Source organism: Prenolepis imparis, unplaced genomic scaffold (assembly GCF_030444845.1).
Source record: "Prenolepis imparis isolate NDT839.2.m4 unplaced genomic scaffold, iyPreImpa1.0 SCAF_8, whole genome shotgun sequence".
NCBI classification, from domain to species: domain Eukaryota; kingdom Metazoa; phylum Arthropoda; class Insecta; order Hymenoptera; family Formicidae; genus Prenolepis; species Prenolepis imparis.
Window position 1 is genome coordinate 10,627,443 of NW_028141166.1, and position 24,418 is coordinate 10,651,860.

Sequence of the window (24,418 nt, forward strand, 5' to 3'; positions counted from 1 at the left end):
AGAGGAGTAATCGATGCGCGCTCGGTGAACTTACGACTAAGTACTTTGTGAATTGGAATATGTTCTCCATCTCTCTATCTCTCTCTCTCTCTTTCTCATGTCGGACACCGGGTGTTATCTGAAGCGGGAGATACTTGTTCGAGAGCAGCCGGAGGGAGAGATCTGTGATTGTTGGACCTACGCGGTGTTTTATTGCTCATTCATGCGGATTGATTGCGGAAACGAAGAGAAATATTCCGTATGTCGATGCAAGTTTTCATATTGTCTGAATGGTCGATATGATGATAGATTGATATAAAAATTAAAATAAAATTATAATAAAATATAATTTCATAATAATTATTTGTGCGCGTACAAATTTTATATTGAATTATTTAGAAAATTAAATTGGTATGTATATGTTGATGAGGAATTTCTTAATTATTTAATCGAAATAAAATTTAAAAAATATTAAAAAAACAAATTTTAAAAATACATATACTCGGTTCATTATTAAATTAAATGTCTTGAAATGGGGATTCATTAACTTCTCTCAATTGTCAGATGGAAAATACTTATTTAATAATACCTGAAACAAATATATATATATATATATATATATATATATATAATATAAATTTATGTTACATTCGTCTTTGTCACGGATAAATAAATTCTTGGATTTCTCTCGCGGTACTTTTCGACGATTCATTAATTAGACGTGTAGCAGCAGTAGATAGGTCCATTGAACTATTATTGCGTTACGCGCGCCGACATGTACAGCCATACGTGAGATACATTAATAATTTTGGCACGAATTTCGCTCGCGGTATTTTGGCGTAAACGTGGCACTTTGGTCGATATTCGGACTTGTCCCTCCTCTTTCAAGAAAATAAAATCATCTGAATGATACGACTGGCTGCGCGCGCAATTGTTCTAAACAAGGGCTCATTCATGCACGCACAGTTTGAAAGTAAGAATACACTTCGTCATCCGACACGCGCGTCTGGCTCGGTTGAGCCTTGTATACGCATGAATTGCACTAATTTCCGACGTATTTCCTCCCGCTATTGTGACACAGGCGCACACATTATCCTAGTCGAGAGGCTTCACGTGACTCGCCGGGTGCAAACTCTCTTACGCAATCGCTCCGGGCGCGAACACATACGAATACTTCCTTCATACAGTCGAGGCGAAAAGAGAAAGGACACTTTATAGTCTTCGTTGTTTCGCGGCAACGCGTAACATTTATATCACAGATAATGGACGTCGCTACGTCTTGGCCGCGCTTGCGACGACGGAATCCTGATCGGGCTTAGTAGGCAGCGGTCTGTTCGCCATCTTGCTGGTGGACGCGGACGTCTGAGGTTCCGGCAGTTCAGAGTACAGGTGAGCAGTCGCGTCCGTCGGCTCGGCATACTCGCATAGCAGCGAATTCGGCCTCTTGTTGTTCATCTTGTTGCTCGTACTCAGGATACTCTCGCCGAGTACCTTGAGGAAATTCATCGGCCTGGCAGGTTGATCTTTGTAGGTGAAATCCAGGTTCAGGTTTCGCGGTGGTGCGCTATCGTCCGCACCGTAGCCCAAGTTCTTCGGCGGACCATCATTGCTAACGAGATGATCGTTGACCACGTCCGGCGGTAGCGGCTGCGGTGCTCGACTAATCAGACTCTCTAGAATCGGTTGCGACAGTCGACTGGTGCTGGGCACCGTCTCGTCTCCCGGCAACTCGGCGTATAGATGATTCTGGTCGCTGGTCCGCTGATCACGTGGTTGCGCGTACTCCGTAATAGGTGGTCTGATTCGTACCCCGCTCGGCAGTAACTTCTCCAAGGACGGTGCTTTGGTGCCGATGTTGACGGACGGTCTCGATGCGCCGCGAGACCTCTTGATTCTCGGCCGGATCACGTCGTAGGCGTTCTCCTCCTGATCAGCAGCTGATTGCTGATCGTTATTGTTGTTGCAGCTCTCCTCGACCTTGATGAGATCGTACAGGTGCTCGATCATGTCCCTCGCCTGGCTGTAATTGTCGGGATCGTTTAGTCGCAACTGAAGATTCATCAGGTATTCCTCCGTGAGCTCTTCCGGTAACGTTTGCGTGGCCTTATTCTCTGCGTACGGATAAAGATCGCCGTTCTCGTCGTCGTCGTCGTACTCTTGAACCCTCGCCTGAGGTACCAGCTCGAGGATCCTAGTTTCCGGCTGGAGACCGACGTACTCGTGTACACTTAGCCGCGAAATCGATCTGGCGGACGTCGCGGCGGTCATGCCGTTGCTAGACGAGAACCAGCTTGTTAAATTCGTCAGCGGGCTGGATGTCAATTTGGGGCAGACTCCGCGACGACGCACGTAGAGGATTCCCGAGGCCAAGATTGCCACAACCACGATGAAGACCGCCACGACGCAGACGATGACGATAATCCTCTTCTCACGCTCCATCTGCTCCGACTCGCTCATTTCTATGTCGAAGAATCCTTTCTGCCTCGGATAAATGTGCGGACCTACGCTAGGCGGGGTGATGCTCGGCTTTGGTTTCGACGACTCTTTCTCGCAATCGACGACATGATTCCGTTGCGTGCACATGAGTTCGGTAAAGTTTCGCATGGTCATGTAGCTCGCGGACAGATTCAGGCATCTATCCAGGATCTTATCGACTTCGCAGTAGCTAGAATCCATAATCATCCAGAATGTGAACTTCTCATGTCCCGTCACTTGGCGCACCCAGTCCTCGAGATTGCAGTTGCACTTCTCCTTGAAGTAATTATTGCCGACGCGCGCCTCGTTCACGCTTTGCGAGATTGCCACGAACTTGAGCGCATCCGCTCGCGCCTTTTGTATGTGATTACCGGTAAAGGAAAATTCGAAATTGGGCCCGGAAGTGGCGCTCACCTCCGCTTTAATAGCCTCGCTCTCGAGATCGACGAAGAGATTATGATCGATCGCTATGTGGTTCCATTGGTGGAGCACGATCGAACCCGGGCGCAGATGCTGAAATTCATTATGCCTGAAGGTGACGGTCGCCGCTGACGTGTTGATGGCACCAGTGTCCACCTCGAATAATCTAATAGAATAACAAAAATCAAAACGTGCATTAAAATAGAATATTTCAAGAAATAAAGAATTCTAAAATCGAAGACAAAAATATGTTAAGAAATTAAATAAAAGAAAATAAATATAGTTTAATAAACGCAATATAAAGAGAAGATATCGCAGTCGTGCGATTTTCATCTCACAATCATAAATTTTTGCTGTAAACTGTTGATAAGGATCTTTACGAAGTGCGAATTTAATATCTCGAACCTTGAGTATTGAATGGTCAGATTGTCGTGGCCGGCTCTGAAGGCCGCCGTGTTAATACTCTTAAGTTGCACGTCGACGAATTCGAGGCTGTGGATGAGGGCTCTGTCGCTGAAAGCGCCGGATTGAATTTCTTGGATCGACGCGTTGCTGATGATCACGTTGAAGATGGTCATGGCACAGAAAGCGTCCTTGCGTATAATCTTTGTCCAGATGTCGTCCATTCGGATTTCCGCGACGGCCGAGGGAAATACTGCCTTGGGCAATTCCGCGATCCTCACATTTTGGAACATTATCTATATTACAAAGAGCATAATCTCAAAATTGTAATTAAATTTCCGAGACTTTGTCGGCTTAGCCTAAAGGTTATCTATTTCTGACTATCTATTTCTGATTATCTGTTTTTGACATTTAATCGAGTTATAATTAGTGCAAATTGCCCTGAGTTTCGTTTAGTGACATTCAAAACGGAGTATGTTACAAATAATATTGTCGAAAATATACGTATCAATGCGTTATTCGATATCAGACACGAATAACATACTGTATTCGTAATTGGGATAGAAGTATTATATACATTAAATTAATACATTATTACAGTGTGTAAATGTATTAAATTAATACATTAGAGAGAGAAATATTGTAGAAAGGTATTTGCGATTTTTTTTTATCAATAATTTTCCCTTCTTATAAACTCTTCGTAAAATAAGTTTCTTAATTCACGCGATAATATAATATCGAATAATGCTATTAATTATTTTATTAACAGAATTGTTTAAATATAATTTCCTTTTGATCACGCATACACTAGTAGAGGAAATAAAAATATAGAAATTAGATACAATTATATCTATCAAAAAATTCAGTTATTGAAGATAATAAATTAATAAATTTTCACCTAATTATATTATCAGAAACTTAAATTATGTATTAATTGCATTAAATGACAAATACGAGTTGTGTTCATTTAAATTACGACAAACATGCATGATCGATTTATGGATTTAAATTTTCCATATAAAATACGATATAATTATTCATGAAAAGAGATATGCTTGTTCTAAGAGTCCCAGTTGGAATATTAAGTTTAAATTTCTCCAAGATTTTAGATTAGGCAATGCATTCATTCAGAAACTTGTAAAGGAACAACGTCTATTATTTATCTTCATCGGAGCCAAGTCCATAGAACGACAAGCAAAAGACTGATATCGATATCGGCGTAGATACGTGATCGTTATCTAATGGAGAATAGTAATAAAGTAGAGATATATCCAACCTTGGTCGCTGGTCCGTGTCGTCCATGTTGAGGCGCTTCGAATTTGAAGGCATTACTGGAGAGTTCGAGGGACGGCACTTCCTTCATCATAATCCACAGCAGCCACGAGAAGGCGTTCGGTTTGATCTCCACGTGTTTGCAGCGCGATATCGAGACGCTGAGCGTTCCGCGCATGTTCCGGAAAGCATGACTCTCCAGGAACACGCTGTCGCACTCGGACACCTCGAGATGCGTGTTGGGTGCGCTGATGTTCTGAAAGGCCTGCCTCTTGGCGACGAAGCTGTAGATCCCGGAAACGTGGACGCGTTTTAGAGGCAAGCCTCCGCCGAACGCGCCCGCTTGTATCCTCAGCTCTCGGCAGTGCGAGACCTCGATGTCCGTTGCCTCCGGCGGAATCGTTCCTTCCAGCAGGTCCACGTTCTAGAAAGAAAAAAAAAATTGAGACGGGAGATAAAAAACGTGATGCTATTGAGTCTTCTATCGTTTGTGACTCGCGAGTTAGATGTAGCAGGTTGTAATTAAAGAACACAGTGTGCGATCGCACACATCTCGAGGCACCGCCAAGGCCGTGTGCCTCGTCATTTACTTTTCTATCCAGATTTACATCTTGCTTACGTAATGAGCGGATATCATAACAACGCGACTGACTAAGAGGCTGTGTTTTCTGGAATCATAATAAACTTGTATGCATTTTCTTGCTTTATAATAATTTATGGCATTTTTGATGAGGACTTATAAGAAAGAATAATATTTTTGGACCATTTTTTAATTGCTCTAATATAATTATAATTTCACAGATTGTTGAAAAGAGAAATTTTATTTTTGTTTCAAAGTTTCTAAATTTATTGTTTTATTAAAAATCTGTGTTATTGTAGATTCAACGGTTCGATATATAGATAATTGGAGATAAAATCAGTTGTAAAGTAATAATTTATTCTCGTGAAACAATAGAATTTCTAAGGAGGATATTTGAAATATTTTCACTGAACTCCACGTCGACTTCCTTTAAGACTATTTATAGGTTTATCTCGGCGCCAAGTTTGTGCCGAGGTATATTTCCTGTGTTGACCTAATAATCATACGTGTCATTCGAACTTCTTTAACGATTACTTTTAGATTTTCTCGTTGTTGTATCAATAGAAAAAACAGATCACGATAAACTACATATAGAAAGAGACACTCTAATCTTTTAATACTTTCGGTCCTGTGCTGTTGAAAAGCGTTGAAAAATGTAAGACGAGGAAATATTGAGCAGCCAACCTGTGTAAAAGATAATCCGAGATCCGTAAAATTTCAAACAATTGTTCGTAAAATCTGATTTCGAAAAATCTTGTGGCGATATAAATTTTCGACGATTCGCAAATAAATATCGAAAACGATCGGAGAGGGAGAGCTTATCCTTCCGTTTCTCATTGTCGGTTTATGGAAAATCATTTTTTTATTTCTATCTATTTTTATCGCACGGCTTTACTTTTTTATGGTGCATGTAAGCACATCCGGTTCCTTGCCGCGGCACCTTTGACCCAGCCTATAACTAAATCCGTTATCTACGAAATATTCTCGTCACCGAGATAGTACAACACAACTACTTACACGCGTGTGTTAATCCTATCTCGAAGATACGACGTGTTAAGCGATTTTAACTACGCGTTGACTTTGAAACATATAATGCATTTCGTGAGAAAAAAATACAACTTTAAATTATTTTGTACATGCTATTATGTGCAATTAATTTTTCTGTATATTCTGTATATCCGACTATTATCTGTTTGCATTTTTTAATATTTAATAACAATTTAAAAAATATACCATATTTTTAAAAATTATCTCTGTTAAAAACTCTTTTCTCTCTCTGTCATTGTGAATAGAATTATAAAGTTGTGGGTGCCACTCTCGTGAGAATAAGTACGATATTCTATAAGTCTATAACCATTTAAAAAAATTTTTTTAAATATCTTTTCTCTAATTTCAAATCTCTTTCATAAGTTACCGAATACTTGAAATCATACGTGAAATGGAATTATTGCTCTCTTCCCGTTTGGATTTCTTCCAAGTTCGGATGTTTACTTTTCGCACGAAATCAGTTTTCTGTGTATCCTGGTTTATTTTTACGTTCGACTTAGGTCTCCGAAAAGGTACACGAAAAGGTTCAATAAACGTGAACCGCATAATGCGGCATTCGAGCTGGTTCCTTCAAAGCACCGGAAAATCGTTTCAAGAGTTCATTAGAACTCTGATGAGTCACTGTTCGTCGCGACGAAGTAACGCGTACGGTTCGACTTTCGCATCCCGTCTCTTGGTTACACTACGGTAACGCGAGGCTCCGGTTTTCTCTTGCTTGTTTTGTCGTCTCATCGTGGTCGGTCTGATATAAGTCGCGGTTTGATTTCAACAAATAAGTTTATCCTTGAAGTAAGCTCGCTTGTCAGAAAAGGAAGAAAAAAAAAATGTTTCCCGTATCGATTTCGTCGTGTATTCTATTCTAGATTAATACAAGCGGAGGGAAAGAAAGAGAGAGAGAGATGCAAAAATAAGATATCGATTAAATATCGAATGCATAGTAGTATCGTCTAAAGTTATGTTAGACGATCTTGTTGCACTATGGTGATTGTAGTTTCAGTATACGACTCGAATCACCGGACAGTTACGATCTTCGATAGTATCAGGCTCAGTTTCATGACAGCGTCACATGCATCTAGATAAAGCTCAGAAATTTATTACGCAAAGTAGAAGTAAATTCGCAATAATAATATAGATTTATCGTCGTGTACATTCAGATATTCTATTACGAAAAGACATAGTCACGGTATCTATTTAAAGTCAATTTATTGCGCGAGATTATTAATTTTTTCGTTTCTGATTTATGACAGTATTATATGCATCTAGATAAAACTCAGAAATTTATTACGCGAAATAGAAGTAAATTCGTAATAATAATAGAGATTTATCATCATATTTATTCAGATATTCTATTATTGCGAAAAGACATAGTCATGGAATTTATTTAAAATCAGTTTATCGCGTAAGATTATTAATTTTTTTCGCTTCTGATTTACTTGTAATTCAGTTCGATTTTTAAAAAAATAGTATTTATTAATTTTATTTTAATATGGCTGACATTTTACTTTATTCCAAGCTCTTGCGAAATAATATATTATTTTCTGATATCTATCTTTTGCTGCAACACAATGCGGATTTCCTGTGCGTTAATTCCGTATGATGAGATATGCGCTGCTCCGGTTGATAACGCCGGGTAAAGTAAAGCAGCACTATAGCAGCAGTGCGCAGGGAATGTAGTTCGCGCCCTAATTAAAAATATGCGCAGCTTCCTTGTAATTTAACGCGGAAAGTTTCGCGTTGGAAAGAATTAATTAGTAAAATAGAGAGAAAGAGAGATACAGGGAAAAAACGTGATGTCGCTCGACTAAAATGATGGCGATATGTCAACGATGCAGCTTCTTTGCAGCGCGGACTGTATCGGCTCTGCTTTTATTATGTAGCATCGATGACATCACTTCGTATGCAGGTCGAAGCCCAGCTGTTGTTGCCGGTTCCTTGGGATAAAGGAAAACCCGGTCAGGGAAGAGTGCAGGTCGGAAAATGCGTCGCCCCTTTTTTTGCTCTTCGATGAATGACTAAGACTGCTTTTAAAAGTCGCACGATGTGACTCAAGGGCTGGGATAACGCCGGTTATTTCTGCGTCGCGGTCCTTGGACACAAAGAACATTTTCTATCTCTCTGTTTCTCTTTCTTTCTCAAGACCTCTCGCGAATGAACGACGCGAAACTGTTGGTGCGAATTAATTTTCGCGGTACCGAGATCACGAGCTGGCCTGCAGCCATCGTAGAATTTTCTATGAATCGCCAATGTATTTCTAGACGATTTAATGTTATTCCTTAACTTGTTTTTCTACGATACGTTCGATGGGCTAACGTAGCAGTCATATTTAAATGTGTGGAGAAAATATAATTTCAATTCAATAGATCCTAATTAAGGCATTTTTTGAGATATTTTTATTGAGTTTTAAAATAATTATAATAATCGAAGGAGACTCTTTTCCATTGTTGTCCTTTAAAGCGATTATTAAAAAGACATCTTTTCGCGACGGGAGACTATTACAGACAAAGACTCATATGAAAACATTCAAACTTTCGAAATTTTCTGCCAGCTGAAGATATTCGGTTACATACCCGAAATTTGTTCCGGACCGCCCTGAAACTTTAGAGCGGATTTCTTTTTAACATCGCTCTGCATGACGATTTTGTTTCTATCCGCAACGAAGCGTATCGAACCGTTTCCGCTTAGGTTATCATTTCGGTTTAGTTCGATTCCATATGTTCGGTTTAGTTTCGATTCTGTGAGAAAAATTTTTATGAGAGGAAAACTTTAAAGATCTCTTTCAAGTTTACTCTACGATACTTTCACGACACATTTATGACAATGACATTTTTAGTGTTATATGTTTAACACATGAGAATTATTTAATCACATGTATCGCTGATTATACAAGAAATTAAAAATTTCGATATTTATATATGACATAAATTTTTAAAAAATTTATATTTATAAGATTATATATAGTACACTGTATTTGAAGTAAAATAATACTTTGCGATTCGCGCATAAAGAATATTAATTAACGCTATTTTTCGCTATCTCATCAGTGTTATTTAAAAACATATACGTGGCGATATGACAACGGAATATAATATCGAAAGAGCATTTCTGGCGAGAAACCGCTGCAACATCTATTGCAAGCGACGGAGGTTGCAGTACGTAAGTTTACCGTTAGCGAAGGGAATCTTAAGAAAGCTGTCCGGAATATCGATGAATCGCAAGGGTCACATCGTCAGCTCTCTTGTAACAAGGAAACATTATTTCAACTTATAGAATGCGAATGGTGGGTCTAGTCGTGCGGTGCATCGAGCCGGAAATAAAGAGAACAGGCCACTCTAGCCGGATTGCGCGACCAACATCACTGGATATCGCAGAATTCACGAATCCGCGAATTATGAGAATCGATAGTTTTGGCCGGGCGCCACGTTCACAACGAATAAAACGATCGGGTAGAAATCCTGTTTATTAGAATGGCCTGATAGAACTCGTGAAGGTTTATACCGACGTTAAAATATTTTCGCACACGCGCTGGTCTTACCAGTGCAAACCCGGAAAAGAACGATCTTGAAGAGATGTTTCTCTAAAATATTTTGCGATACATAATTTAATTTCGACAAATAAGCCAATGTGTTTTATTTTCATTTTTATGTTATTAATGTAATATAAATTTAACATCATCAATTTTTAGAGAATTTACAAAGATCCTCAAAATTGCATTAAATTGTTTTCTCCCCAACGAAGATAAAAATAAAGATAAATTATGAATTCTGCCACGCGATGCAATTAATATTGTCCGGTATTAGGAGAGATTCGATCTTGTTTAAAAAATTATAGAAAAAGATGATGAGAGAGAAAGATAATTATGCGCGAACGCATTACGGCTGACACACGGATGACGGATGAATGAAAATAAAATGCGGAAAATGGAGAAGTTACGTAAGATGAATTACGCGCGATGAGAATAAAAGCGAAGCGTCTTTCTATTAAATTTCTTCACGCGGAGCCTAGAGCTTTCTACCCGAGGTCTTCGGGTTATTATCCGACCGACTGTCCAAATTATATGCGACGAGCATCCATCTGTATGGATAAATAATTAAATGGCATTGGAGATATACGCGTCGCGCATGTCGATTCCGCTCTCGCACGTCGAGAGGGTTTACGGCAGCCAAGTCACGCGCGTCAAAGAAGATTCGCCGTCTGAATTGAAATCGGCGGAGGAATCGACGGGACCGTATATCATCAGTCAGCGTATTAACTGCTGGTAGACGGCGATTTAATCGAAACGCGGATGACGTTCTCTCCCGCATTCAATTCGTCGCGACAATTCTCGTCATCCAGACGTGCGAATCCTTCCCCGCATCGGCGAGGCGAGAGATGATCGTCGCAGCGAGATGAATGAACCGGATAAGTGGAAGTGTCGAGTCTACGTGGAAAGTTTCAAGTTTCCGTTTTCGTCAACTGTGGCGAAGTTGTTGCTAGTCTCAGCTAATTGACATAGTCGGGGAAACAGAAGCCCCGGGGCGTCTCCGATGTGTAAAAATAACCCGATTCACTGTCTAGTTCTAGTTCGAGGTGAACGCGAGGAAGACAATCGAGTTATTCTAAACTCTGACACGAGAAAGAGAGAGAGAGATCCCTTAGGCGCCGCGTCTGCTCTCCTCTTCAAAATTAATCAGTCATGACGAATCTCGCCTTCAATTTAAAAAACCGAGAACAGTCGTCAGATCTCTTCTTAGTTGACTGATACGATGTCTGCGCTTTTTTGAACATATAATGAACATAAAATTGCAGAATATGAAATTAGATGGGAAAGTTCATATATTTGAAATAATATAACGTTATATTATCCGAGATATAGCATTACATTGATATACTCGCACCGATAATTCCGCGCAATATGAGACTGAATATTTAATACTATTCGTTGGCATAACGAAATTATAATTACATGTTTCCCTCGTATCCTCTAACGATGGCTGTTAAACAATTCCGATTTAATTACCCGGTTCGTTAATATGTTATCATAAGATTTAAATATTATATATCTAGCAAAAGAGAGAGAGAGAGAGAGAGAGAGAGAGACATCGTTATTGCAAAGTTGTGAGATTGAACTTTTTCAGCGAATTTACATAACGTACGTCATTTTAATTGTTTCCAATCGATGCACCGCGACCTTAATTTAAATTGTCGAAAAAAATTATTTGATTTATATAGAAATTTATTAAATTTGAAGGGAGCAATGATTGAAGAAGAAATAAAATTTCTGCGATCGCTCCCTTAGAGTCGCAATTTGGTCGTCAGACATGTGCGATTCGATTGGACAAGATACGCATGACATTATGCGTGCCAATTAATATCTTAATTTAAATTATTGAAAAATTACTCGATTTACAAAGACAGAAATTTATTAAACTTGAAGGGAGCAATGATTGAAGAAGAAATAAAATTTCTGCAATCGCTCCCTTAGAGTCGCAATTTGGTCGTCAGACATGTGCGATTCGATTGGACAAGATTCGCATGACATTATGCGTGCCAATTAATATCTTAATTTAAATTATCGAAAAATTAGAAGAAATAAAATTTCCGCGATCGCTCCCGAAAACATATGTGTGGTTACTTAAAGTCGCAATTTGGTCGTTGGACATGTGCGATTCGATTTGGACAAGATACGCATGATATTATGCGTGCCAGTTAACATCTGCCTTTATGATCGACTTTATCGCGCGACTAATGCACTAATATTCCACGATAAACGCGCCCACGTGGGCGTTTTCGTTCCGGAATGCAAAGCGGGCGTATCTCCGCTCCGGGTCATCATATGCGCGGAGGATATCATCTCGTCCCCTCCGTGAAATTCGCGAAGCGATCGTCACCGGGAATGCCGGAAGTTAATTCGCGGAAATAGCGACGCACCCGTACGCTGACACTCGATGCGCATCGCACACACGGGATGAAATTACTCTACTCGCCCTCGCATAACGCGGCCCCGGTAGAATACGCTTGCCTTTGCCGACACATGCGGCGCCATTATGCCGCCGGGGGGGCCTCGAACCGGGGGTCGCATCAAGGGATAATTCGGTTAATTGTTGCAGTGCACCATGTACTGGACGGTCTGCGATCTGCTAAGTGCGACGAGCTGGTCGCTCGCGTTTTTCATGTGTTTTTTCCCCTATCGCTTTAATCTTCCCCAATCGATACCTCCTATTTCTGTCCTTTTATTACACCTAGGAGAGATTTTTATCAATCGTCTAGAGATAAACGCTATTCTCTTTTCTTCTCTCTCGTGTCAATTAGATGTAATGTATAGAATATAAAATATAGAATTATATTAGATAAGAGAACATTTATATCATGACGTGAGCCATTAGACAAAATAAGTCACCAAAAATAAAAATTCCATCGTGTATAATTAATAGGATGGCATACAATTTTTTTTCTATTTATATGTATGAAATCTGCAGTTTCTTTGGAGCATATCTTTATAAATTTTTATTGTTTTTTTCTTTGTGAAGAGAAAAGTAAGGTATTGTGCTGTTATACGTCGAATAGTGAAGAGACTTAATTTAACATCAATGTTGTTTCAAGCGTTGAATCTTCCGGTTAGAACAACGTCATTCTAAATTAAACGCATGGCAAGACCAGAAAGGCTGTTCTAACGTTATCATCACAGTTGCGTGCATAGGTCCAGATTATAGAACCATTTCGTGGACTGCAACGCGGAAGACACACGGCGAGTGATTTTGATCGGGGAAGCGTAAATGCGCACATATTTACGCGATTGTTGGTCTCTCTATCCCATTCGCACATATATATATATATATATATAAGCTTAATATACACATAGAGACATATTCGCGCAGATAGGCGAGGCACTTCGCACGTGTGGCTAATCGCGATAACTAGAGAGAACTCGTGGCAGAGGAGGTGTTGGAGAAAGCGAGAAAGAGAGTTATCGTTGCGAATAAATGAAGCAGGATGTCGGGCTATATCTACGCCTCCGGAGCAAATTCTCCAGACAAAGCCGGCAAACCCGCAATCGGCTCTCGGATGCGCGCGTGCACGTATTGTATGTGCTTGGAGAACAGTAGGTAGGGAGAGAGGGGACGTTCTAAAATAATTTATCATCCCGTGGGGTCGCGCGAGAAGTCGAGAGTGATAATAGCGTGTTCCGCGATCGAGATAGCGCTGGATAGATCTCTTCCCTTTCTCTTCGAGTCGTTTTATTGGGTTATCGAAGTTATCGGGAGCTGATAGAGAGAGAAAGAGAAAGATCTCCGAGAGATTCACAAGCGCGATAAAAGATCCTTCCCTCTTCGTCGATGCGGTTAGAGAAGTGTTTTCAAGTCGATGTGTTCGTCGATTTTAATTGTGAAATATTGCGTTGGGTAAACACAAAGGTGGGTTGGATTTGTAGTAGATAACGTATGACAGCGTGAGTAATGAATCGGTGAATTTTCACTGGCGAGAATTATATTGCTTTGTCGGATGAATTTCGATTTTCATTTTACAGTCGATAGGAAATACAGACAATACGAGTTGAAATCAATATTTATATAAGAAAGATTCGGGGAAAAATTCTTTTGACTAATCTATACGAGGATGTGTTAGCCAACTAGGGTAGATACGATATCTTACAGGCTTAAAATTGTATTCTAAAAGAGCAGCCGTCCTGTGAAATCGAGGGTCGGAGGAAATCCTCGTGGGCCTCGATTTACGTCAAGATTATCCCGAACACTTCTCGCCTCGCGTCGACGCGAGGACCAGCCCGCATCATCATCGTCGCGAGGCAACTCTCGCGTTGACGCCCCCGACCGACCAGAGAGTGTAATTCGTTGAAAGGGCCTATTGTGAATAAATTGAGTCGAGGCGAGGATCGGGTTCTATCGCGGGGCAGGTTTTGTGCGCACGAAAATTCCCACTCGATCTCCCCGGGTCCTAGGGAACCACATAGGCCACATAATTATTCGATTTATTAATCCATCGGCAGGTGGAACAGACGATGCGGAAAGGGGCCGTGAAGGTGCGACGTTGATTATCGAGGACGACACGCGTCGCTGTGTATGTTCCTTCCTCGTAAAATTTAACGACACATTCGGCGACCTCGAATGGGTGGTTTTCAGGGGATAAGAGACCCTTTATTTTCACGAATATAACGAGATGTAATTGCGCGCGGGTAACAACGTTACATCTCTACAGAGCCGGGGTCGTCGAACGTATCGCACGCACGCGTGTGTTGTATCTGGTGGCGTCGTTTCCGTTTTAAGTGCCACTATCGTTCTCGCGCGATTTTGCGCGACGTGTTATTTTCCAGTTCCGATTGTTAGGTTTTATTCGCTCCACTCGAGATGATTACGGGGGGTAACGAGAGAGAGAGAGAAATATATATATATATATATATATATATATATGAAAATGAAGACAGAGAAATTACAAAGCAGCGTTGCGAGACGACTGCGGCACGCGATCGCGCTTTAATCGGCGGCCCTATTGTTTTCGCCGGTTTGCACTAACGGATTCGCCCTTCCACCCTCTCTTCCCCATTTTCCTCCATAATAATCGCAATCGGTTTGTAATCGAGTTAGTCGGGAAAAGCCGCGCCGCTTATTAACGGGTCCGTGAGCGTTAAATCGCGCGCCTAAACTGGCGCCGCGCGAAATTGTTTCGGTGTGCAACGTGGCTAGCACGTGGCGTGCCAGCGTTAATTGTTGTTTCCACGTGTAATTTCGAATCGACGACCATCGCGGATAGCAAGAGGGGAGAATGCCGCGAAGCACTCGAATTAAATCTCGTGTAACAGCGACAGCGCGTTACATGATGCACTTGAAGGCGAAAATTAGCCGCACGATGAAGATCCAATTAGGGAATCCCTTTTACTAACTTATAATTTTCTCGACTCTTCCTTTTTCCTTCTTAAAGTCAGAATGAAAGGGGAGAGGAGAGAGAGAAATTCTTCTCCTTGAAATATTCGATTCTAAAATTAGAACTGGAACGCGGGGAGGAAACGATTACATTACTGTCAAACTTAAGCGGCGATATACTGAAATAGTTTTCAAGTTGAACGCGAGAGAACGGGTTATAGAGAAAATATTCGTGAAGCAGCTGGCTCGGACAATGCATCTCTACTTTGCTCGTACTGAACCCTCTGGCCGGAAATTGCATGCGGCGGAAGTCGACCTAGGTTCGACGGAATGCATGAGGACAATTTCGAGGGAGATATCGAGACCGATATCTATTCTATTCCAAGAGCCGTGCGAGTTAGCCTATTGTTGTAAATCTTTTCAGACATTTACATAAGTCATGTGTAGATGTACATGTGACCATTGTGAGAAAATATTTTTATTAAATTATGTAATGGAATTTAACGACGTTACACCGACACGCTACTCCATTAACTTTCACTCTAATATCTCAATTGTGTTTCTTTTAGATTTCGTAAAACACACAAAGTGATATCATTGGAAATTTGATTAGATAAAGATAAACGAAATAAAGTATCAATAAACAGACGTTAGATAAATAATGCTGAATTTTATACACGTGTGAAACACGTGTAAATATCTTTGTATATTTTGAATTTTTAATCAATATAATTAAAATAACGTACTAATAATAAAAGCATAATAAAATTGATTAAAAACGAACAAGAATATTTTGTTCACGCGTAGCCCATGCATTTATTATTTGGCTTAACTCAATTATTTTTTATTATCGAAATCGTTGCATAGATACGAGAGGAAATCTCACATTATTTCCCCATAAAAGAGAGATCCGCGCGTTTCTGCACTCTTCGGCACTCGGCGTGATTTCAGTATTTGATCGCCGCTTGATTTGCCATTTCCGCCGATCAAATTAGAGTGTCCTTGTTTCGATACGAGTGAACTTGCATGAGCCAGCAAGGAGTAGCCCAGTCAGTTATATCGCACAGCGATGCTGGCTGTAGCGATAAATGGAATTAATGGCGTTGGAATGATAAGTGACGATGTGGCTGAATCTGATTTGATTACCAAGTATTTGCCGTCCGGCTGTATAATAGCGGCTTCCAACGCTGCCAATTGTTGTTTCGGTCTTCTTGTCACTGTTAAGCAAACACGAAACACTGTCACGGTTCGCTAGGTCAATGCACCCATTTTTTTTCGATCGTGTTATTATCTCTGAAAACGCGACTGTGCGCATCTATATTTTTACATACGTTACTTTTGTGCGACATATTCGTTATTTTATTCTCGAGGATGAAACGGACTGTCTACCGACTATCAACTTTATTCATCGACACCAGTCACTTTGCTGTCTGTCAATTGTTAAGGACACTCTGGGTACACGTTGTACTGCGTGTCACGCCTACGCTTAATGCGACAGGCGTTTATCGGACGGACAGGAATCGCTCTCAATGATTTAGAAGTTATTCGAGACTGCGTGAAAAATCACGAAGAAATCGTGCAAATTATATTTTACACGAATTTGAAATTATACTTGCATTTAAATATCGATAAATTCTAGATTTTTTCAGATGATTATGAGATATATACAAGAATATTTATTATATTTTCGACAAAGAACGATTCGCGTTAATCGTTAAGTTCTCTCTTCAATTAGTATTTTTAAAAATATTTTTTTATATATTGCATCATAATGTCCCGATTCTATTCGGAGCAGTCTGAAGACTAGAATAGTAAATGCGAGACAAAATAAGGAAAACGACCCAACGTTCTTAGACTGCATGTCGGGCTCGGACTACTGTAAAAGAGAAGGCAGTGGTGTGAATGTCCCTTAAAACTGGTTTCCGTTGCGTTTCTATGCAAGCGGTTGATCGTAGTGTAGATAGGGAATAGGCTTACTCCAGTTTGTGGTCAAGAAGCATAGTAGAAATTCAACCTCGCTGTTCGAAGAAGAATTATAGATTAATCAATGTTCTTCTTGGATAATGCTAATTAATTATGTATTACTTAAAGATTCTTATTATACACTGGAGTAAATGATTGACTTGAATTCATTATTTTCACATGATGAATCAAGCAAATTCTTTAATATCTCTAATATCCAAAAAAGGACAATTAGCTGTCATAAAATATTAAATGTTATTGCATTATTGATCTTCTGCAGAAAAAAATAATTTTCTATGCCATATATAAATCATAGATTTATGTTATAATGTAATTTATTGACATGAGATTTATTAATAATTATGATCTAGCTAAATCGAGGTATGAATCGATGTATCTCGCAAAGATTCTTGCGGCATTCGGCTTTTGGATGTTTCAACTCTTAGATCTGTTTTAAAATCTCAAATCTACCAGAGATCTTACACCATATATCTCGCCTTATACGGTATTATTTGAACAAGTTATCGCGAGTAGTGGTTGCACGTGATAGTTTTATCGCGTTTTCTACCCTCTCGAGTTTCTCGCCCGAAAACTTTGCGCGAAGTGCATCGCATCCCGTTGCATCGGTTGCGGATGGTATTCAGCTTGAGTGCAGCTGACAACGAGAGCGGCAAGTGAAGCTGCGTCTGTTGCCTGTTATACCATACAGAAATGTGGCTGTGCAAGTTACAACTTGTTTCGTGCCTGCCTGTACAGGGACGGACGCATAAATCACTAACGAGCGTTTTTATGTTCTGTCAACGATGCTTCTATCATCCATGATGCTTCTATTATAAATTTTTTAAAAATATTTATTATTATCGCAATATTATTTTTATTATGTACAAAAATTTTTATTATGCATTTAGTATGAAAAAATCTTTTTTTAAATTTATATTAGAAGCACTATCATATGAACGTGTTATATTTTTATTTGATCAAAATCAGATTTTGTTTAATAATAAATTTTGCATGTATTGGAAAAGCTGAAGTCTTATGGTCTCATAGCTATTTAAAAGTTAGACTCTTGCAGGTCTATGCTAATTTCAGCGCACTTACGTGAGCTTGCAGGTATCGAATGTGCATATGCGTGCACGCGATACCCTCTGTATTTACCGGGCCAATGATTTATATGCTAATCTCGCGTGGAAGGCGAATCCGAGACTCCGGTAAACTTTCACCGTCGTGCTTTAACAACTTCTCTTTCATGAAATCGGCGGATGCGGCTTAAGATTGATTTGATTTCGCGTAATCTGCGAACGTCGCGAAAAATTGCCCGTTAATTAAAAGCGTGTAAAAAATAGTCCGCAGCTTCGATAACTTTAAAACTATTTGTCACTTAGCTACTTCTGAGAACGAAAGAATTGACAAAATCATAGAGCATTAATTTTCAATTTGATATGAATAAGAAAGAATCGATAGAATCTTTATTTAAGAATTCCTCTTTAAAAATTTATTAAAAAATAAATTTATTAAGAATAATCTTCATTTTTCAGAACTGTCGAACTGTATTTGATGATTATTGTATTTTAATTGATCAGCGATATATTTATATATGTTGATAGAATCTGCGTTCCGTTAAAATCTTTGATATCTTTTTGGAATCTTTAAAAATATAAAAAAAGAGAAATAACGGTGTGTGTATATAATTATGATTTAATTCGCTTTTCTTTCCTGCTTTGCTTCGCTATTTTTAGCGCATATATTATCGTAAAATTAATCGCCGCAATGGCGGTTCTTGCACTCACCTGTTCTTTGGAGAAGACGCACTTGACGTTAATCCAGCGGTGCACCTTGACGGTGCAGTTGCAGCCTTTCATGGCGCATATCCCTGGTGGCCTGTCAGCTTCGACGACGCATGGCAGGAACGCGAGATACCACAGAAGGAACACCAAGCATACGATCCCACGATCACACTTAATAACAAGCCCATCCAGGGCGCTCAAAACTCTTCGCTTGGCGCTCATCGCGATGATCTTCTATCGAACACAAAACGATCATTAGATCACTATCACCTGTCGATTTCCTTACACGATCGCCTCTCTCATAACGATCCGATCACTCGTTTCGTAGAACGATGATGCACTCGCGCAAGGTAGAGACACGTACCATTATTGATTCGCTAATTGATCAATCTAGATAGATCGATCGGAAGACACTATTCTGTATCCTCTCGCGACTTCTTCCACTGATCAATTCGCGTTCGAATCGAGAAGGAGATACATCTCCTCCTTTACCGAGCCCTATCGATCTTTGATCGACATTTCACTATGTGTGGAAAGAGAAATTAACGATCGATTATAATAACTAACTGTTTCTCGATATGCGGCTCGATACGTTGCCGGAGGGGACGAAGAAGTGTAGCGACTAGAGACCAGCTGATGCGATCGTGACGGAGGTTGCTTTTAAACTGGTCGGTAGCATGCACGATCGGTGTCTGCTCCCCACCTAGATCTACACAACTCGACTCGCCTTGCCACTCTCTTTCTTTCTTTTTCCATCTCCCGCCGGTCTCTCTCTTCGGCCTTTTGAGAGATAAATGCCGGCCATGACTCGTCGTCGACTTGTCAGGTTCGAAGGAACGAGCATCCATGCTCTTCTTTGATCGGCCGCCCTTGCCAAGGGGATTGACATCGACTTCTGCGGGAGCGAACGCGGTCGTTGATTTTCGTCGCACCATGATCGGTGCGCACCTGTCACAGGACGACCTTGACCAACTTGCTGTCCAGAGAACCCTCGATTCGCATCGAGGTGACCGATGTTCATCGCGGATGCTAATTGCGTAAGCCGCGTTCAGGGCTTGTAACCCCGATCAATGGGTTTCAATCGGTGTGTCGCTCTTATACAAAACGAAGCTGCGTTTTAATAACAATTCGTTTTCGATTGAGAAATATCGATCGAATTTTGCATCGCACTTAATCATTGACAAAACCATTGAAATATTAGCTGTTTTCGGCTTTAAACATTAGCAGACGATAAGATAATCAAGGCATGCATACTAATTATTTCCTAGACATTTCGTGTAAATGTATTCTTTTTTTTCAAAATCTATACACGTAAATAAAATTTTTGAACAAAAATAAAATTCTTAAAATTTAAAAAAATCTTTATGTATCTTCAACAAGGAGACCTTATGAAACAAAGAGATACGTTATCCATGATAATAAAATTTTAATTGTTCATGGTTACAAGCTGAGAAAGATATGTCAAAATATATTTTTTTATCAATTATTATTGTTTACAATTCAATCTTTTTATAAAGCTTTAATTAACAAAGTAATTTTATTTTGAAAATCAGAATTAATAAGATGATCAAAACAAATTTTAAATTTGTATTACGAATAATGAATAAAATATAATTATTTATAAAAATTAATTTAAAACGTCAAAGAAAACTGTCTCTCTTTGTCGTTACTTTCAACTTAGTAGAAATTAAATTTTGTACCAAGAATCTGAGATAGAACTATATTTTGGAATTTTCTTGAAAATATATTTCAAAAATTATTTTAATTTTTACTTATAAATTCCATAAATAAAATGGAGAAAGAACCGATTATCAAACATAAATACTGCATATTTTATTGGACGACTATATTCCTGAGAATTTTTCTATATAACCCACAAGCGTTGAAATTTTCACGATTAGGCTGACAGTCAAAAAAAAAAAAAAATACGTGAGGCATGTTATAAAATGTAACGTGAATCACATCGGCTCCGACAGATTGTTTCAGAGCCGGATGTTCCCGCGATAAGGGAAGCGCAGAGATACGTCGTAAAAACGAGACAATGACCTGAAAGACGTCGCCACATCGCTTTTCATAATAGCAAATAGCGTTTCCCTAAAGCTCGACATACCGTCATAAGCTCTTCGCTTTATGAGCGGAAACCTGCCCATTTAATTTCCCATGAGAAATTGCTTGCGCCCTTCCCCCTCTTGGTTTAGAACGCAACTCCTCCTTCTCTTCCTCCTGTCACATATGAAACGTTGTTCCATTCATTCATAACGCGTTTCTCAAACTGAAAGTTGCCACGAAGTGTCCATTTCCGAAATGGTCACGTACGGGCTGTACGTCACGTGGATACTGATCTTTAAAGCCACACGCTCCCGATTCCTTCTCTCTGTCTCTCTCTCTCTCTCTCTTTCTCTTTCGCGTATTATGCACTGGTGTCTATTATCTTTAGCATGCCGCTCGTTCATCTTTTTCGTCGTGACTATGATCGATGGCGAAAGCGCGCTGTTCCTCGGCGCTTATATCTGACTCGCGAAAATTACATTTGTTACATGGTTTGATACGCGCGCGATACCGCAGACTTGGATCGAGGCTCTAACATAACTCTCATCCCGACTCGAGGTATCATCGGAGTTTAATTTCTCCTAATCTAGAATTCGCTAAAGTGGTCTCTTCCAAAATTAAATTAATGAACGAAACGTTGCTGGAATGGTCTCTCTTCCAAAATTAAATTAACGATTAAGACGAATGTTAAGTATAATTTAAGAGATTTCATTCTACTCAAAATAGTTTTTGTGTAAATAGTCTAAAACTTGGTCTTTTTCAAAAATTCTTTCAAAGCTCGAACAATTATTCATAATTATTCATAAAACATTCGAGTCTTTTTTTTATATAAAAAAAATATAGATCTAAAAGGGAGATTACTTATCACACATTATATATTTACACATTGTATGTTCATTAAACTCTTGCACTCTTGCATTTATATATATTATGGATTTATTGGTCATGAAGTCGTCGAAGAAAATATCGATTTTGATTATTTTTCACGAGGAAATACTGTAATACTGTAATCGATCGATATGCGCGAATTCCAACAAGATCTCTCACGCATGATTTTTCCGAAGTACCGGTTCTCGCGACGATAAAATACGGAATCGGTTCTACACATACTCGTGAGAAAATCATATTTATAAGTACGCGTAACTTTATTGACGATTTTACAAAATGATTAAAGTACTAAATTTATTAGAGGAGAAAAATTTAAATACGGCGTAGACTTATATTACTTATATTAAATAAAAAAATTTTTACGCTTGTATGTTTATGATATAATAATAATCTGCAAGCAATGTACTATTGAAATATATAAACAATGAATTTTTGGCTTGTCTAAATATAGTAATATACGTAATATAAAAATGCATCTCCAGGGGACTTAGCGTCAATTTTTAATATTTTATGACGAGCCAAAAATTCATCTCTTGTATATTTCGATAGTACATTGTTTACAAAATATTTTGGTACCAAGCAGACACACCAGCGTACAAATCCTTTTATATTTATTATACATAATATAAGAATGCGCCGCACAGTGTCCGGCGCTTGTGTTGTCTAGTCAAACTAAAATCTTTGCGAGATATTAATAAACTTTGCACATATATGTATATATTAAAACTCGAATATCTCGTGCGAGACTGATTCCCATCATCGATCGCAAGACTGCGTAGCGGTATCGCCACTTGACAGCGAAACCTGACTTTACAGTCAGAAATAAACTGAGAATTTCCATACGTTTGCTACGTTGTACTCTCGTGCGAGACTGAGCATGGTCCATATATAGTATTGTCGTCTGACAGCGAAACCTGAATTCACAGTCAGGACTGAACCGAGAATGTCCACACGTCCGCCACGCTGCGCGTCCCGTGCAAGAATGATGCCCAATCACTAATCGCAAGACTCTGTATATTAGATTCGCGCGTCTCCACGCGTCCGTCACCCTGCACATCTCGCGCGAGATTGATTCCAATAACCAATAGCGTGACGGAGGCGTCTCCGTGCGTCTGTCGCACTACACGTCTCGCGCGAGATGCGAGACTGGCCCAATCACCAATCACAAGCCTCCATACGTTTAGAGTCTTACGATTGGCGATTGGAATCAGTTTCGCACGAGACGTACAGCGTGATGAGAAAGCGATGCGTTAGCCAATAAAAGTTGCAACTTTGACGCGCGGCGGAAATCTGATTGGGTGCCTCCAGTACAACACCGCTCACTGAGCGCACAGTGAACAGCTGATCGTGATTGGCAGACTTTAGACTTTAGACCAATCACGATCAGCCGCTCAGTGAGCGGTGTTGTACTGGATGCACCCATTGGCTATCGCGTCGCCTTCTCACCACGCGTAACGCGTCAACGCGTCTTGTGTGCAGAAGCCCAGAGAGTGGCAAATTCGATCACGTGACCTTTCTTCTGATTGGATAGAGGCGTTAGAATACCTCTGTTCCAACACCTCTATCCAATCAGAAGAAAGGTCACGTGATCGAGTTTGCCACTCTCTCCCTATGAGGCTCTCTAATGGAGACGCGCGAGTCTAATATACAGAGTCTCGCGATTGGTTATTGGAATCAGCAATCAGCAGTCTCGCACGAGACGTACAGCGTGACGGACGCATGGAGACGCGCGAGTCTAATATACAGAGTCTTGCGACTGGTGAGTGTGTGTGTGTGTGTGTGTGTGGGATCAGTCTCGCACGAGACACGCAGCGTGGCAGATGTTGGAAATCCTCGGTTCAGTCTTGACTGTGAAGTCAGGTTTCGCCGTCAGGTGACAATACTATATGGACCTTGCTCAATCTCGCGCGAGACGTGTAACGTGGCAGACGTATGGAAATCCTCGGTTCATTCCTGACTTGAAGTTTTCTGTTAAAGATTTAAATAGAAAAGATTGAACTTGATGCATTGCATAATTAATTATGAATATATATATATATATGAATATGTATATCATTATATACATGTATATATAGTATATGCATTTATACATATATATATACATTTATGTACACATTTATATATATATACATTTATGTATACAACTTTGCGGCTACAACTTTCCGATACTTTAATCAGCTGATTTCTGTCAAAAAATATTAATGAAGCGTTAATGTGCTAATTAATTTTTAAAATAAGAATATGTTATAAAAATTAAAATAATATGTTTTAAATAAAATGTTATAATTCCTTAAACTCGATGAATATTTTTGACAGTTATCAGCTGATCTCTGTCAAAACATATTCGAGTTTAAAATATCATAACATATTATTTATAACATTAGTATTTTAATTTTTATACCATATTTTTATAACATATTTTTATTTTAAAATTTAATTAGCAAATTAACGCTTTAATCAGCTGATTTCTGTCAAAAAATTTTAATCAAGTTTAAATAAACTTTATAAGAATATCAATCTTTTTTATATAAAATCGAGGAATGTCGCGCGCATAGCGCGCGCTTGTTTTTCTAATGAAATTCAAAAATTCAGAATAATTCAGCTCATGCACAAGAACATATTTTTATATCTTGAAGCCGGGGAGCTACTGTGCGTGTCTTCTCAGAATCTCGAAAATTTTATAACGTCCATTCTCTCAAATGCTCTTT

At 39.4% G+C, this 24,418-nt stretch overlaps 2 protein-coding genes across 6 annotated transcripts in view; one reads left to right on the top strand and one right to left on the bottom strand.

Annotated features, from left to right (window-relative positions):
• Hiw (MYC binding protein highwire) overlaps positions 1-24,418 on the top strand; it is a 186,891-nt gene that overhangs the window by 149,652 nt on the left and 12,821 nt on the right. The window lies entirely within an intron of this gene.
• On the bottom strand, positions 561-19,440 carry LOC145939776 (uncharacterized). Of its 2 annotated transcripts, none has more exons than XM_083044371.1 (5): positions 19,138-19,440; positions 18,777-19,004; positions 4,553-4,972; positions 3,280-3,572; positions 561-3,040 (listed from the first exon to the last, which is right to left on the bottom strand). In XM_083044371.1, the coding sequence occupies exons 1-5, from the start codon at positions 19,138-19,140 to the stop codon at positions 1,252-1,254; spliced, it is 2,733 nt and encodes a 910-aa protein (XP_082900497.1). In that variant the 5' UTR covers positions 19,141-19,440; the 3' UTR covers positions 561-1,251. The 2 variants fall into 2 exon arrangements, with proteins under 2 accessions (XP_082900497.1, XP_082900496.1); XM_083044370.1 differs by having other exon boundaries at positions 18,777-19,007.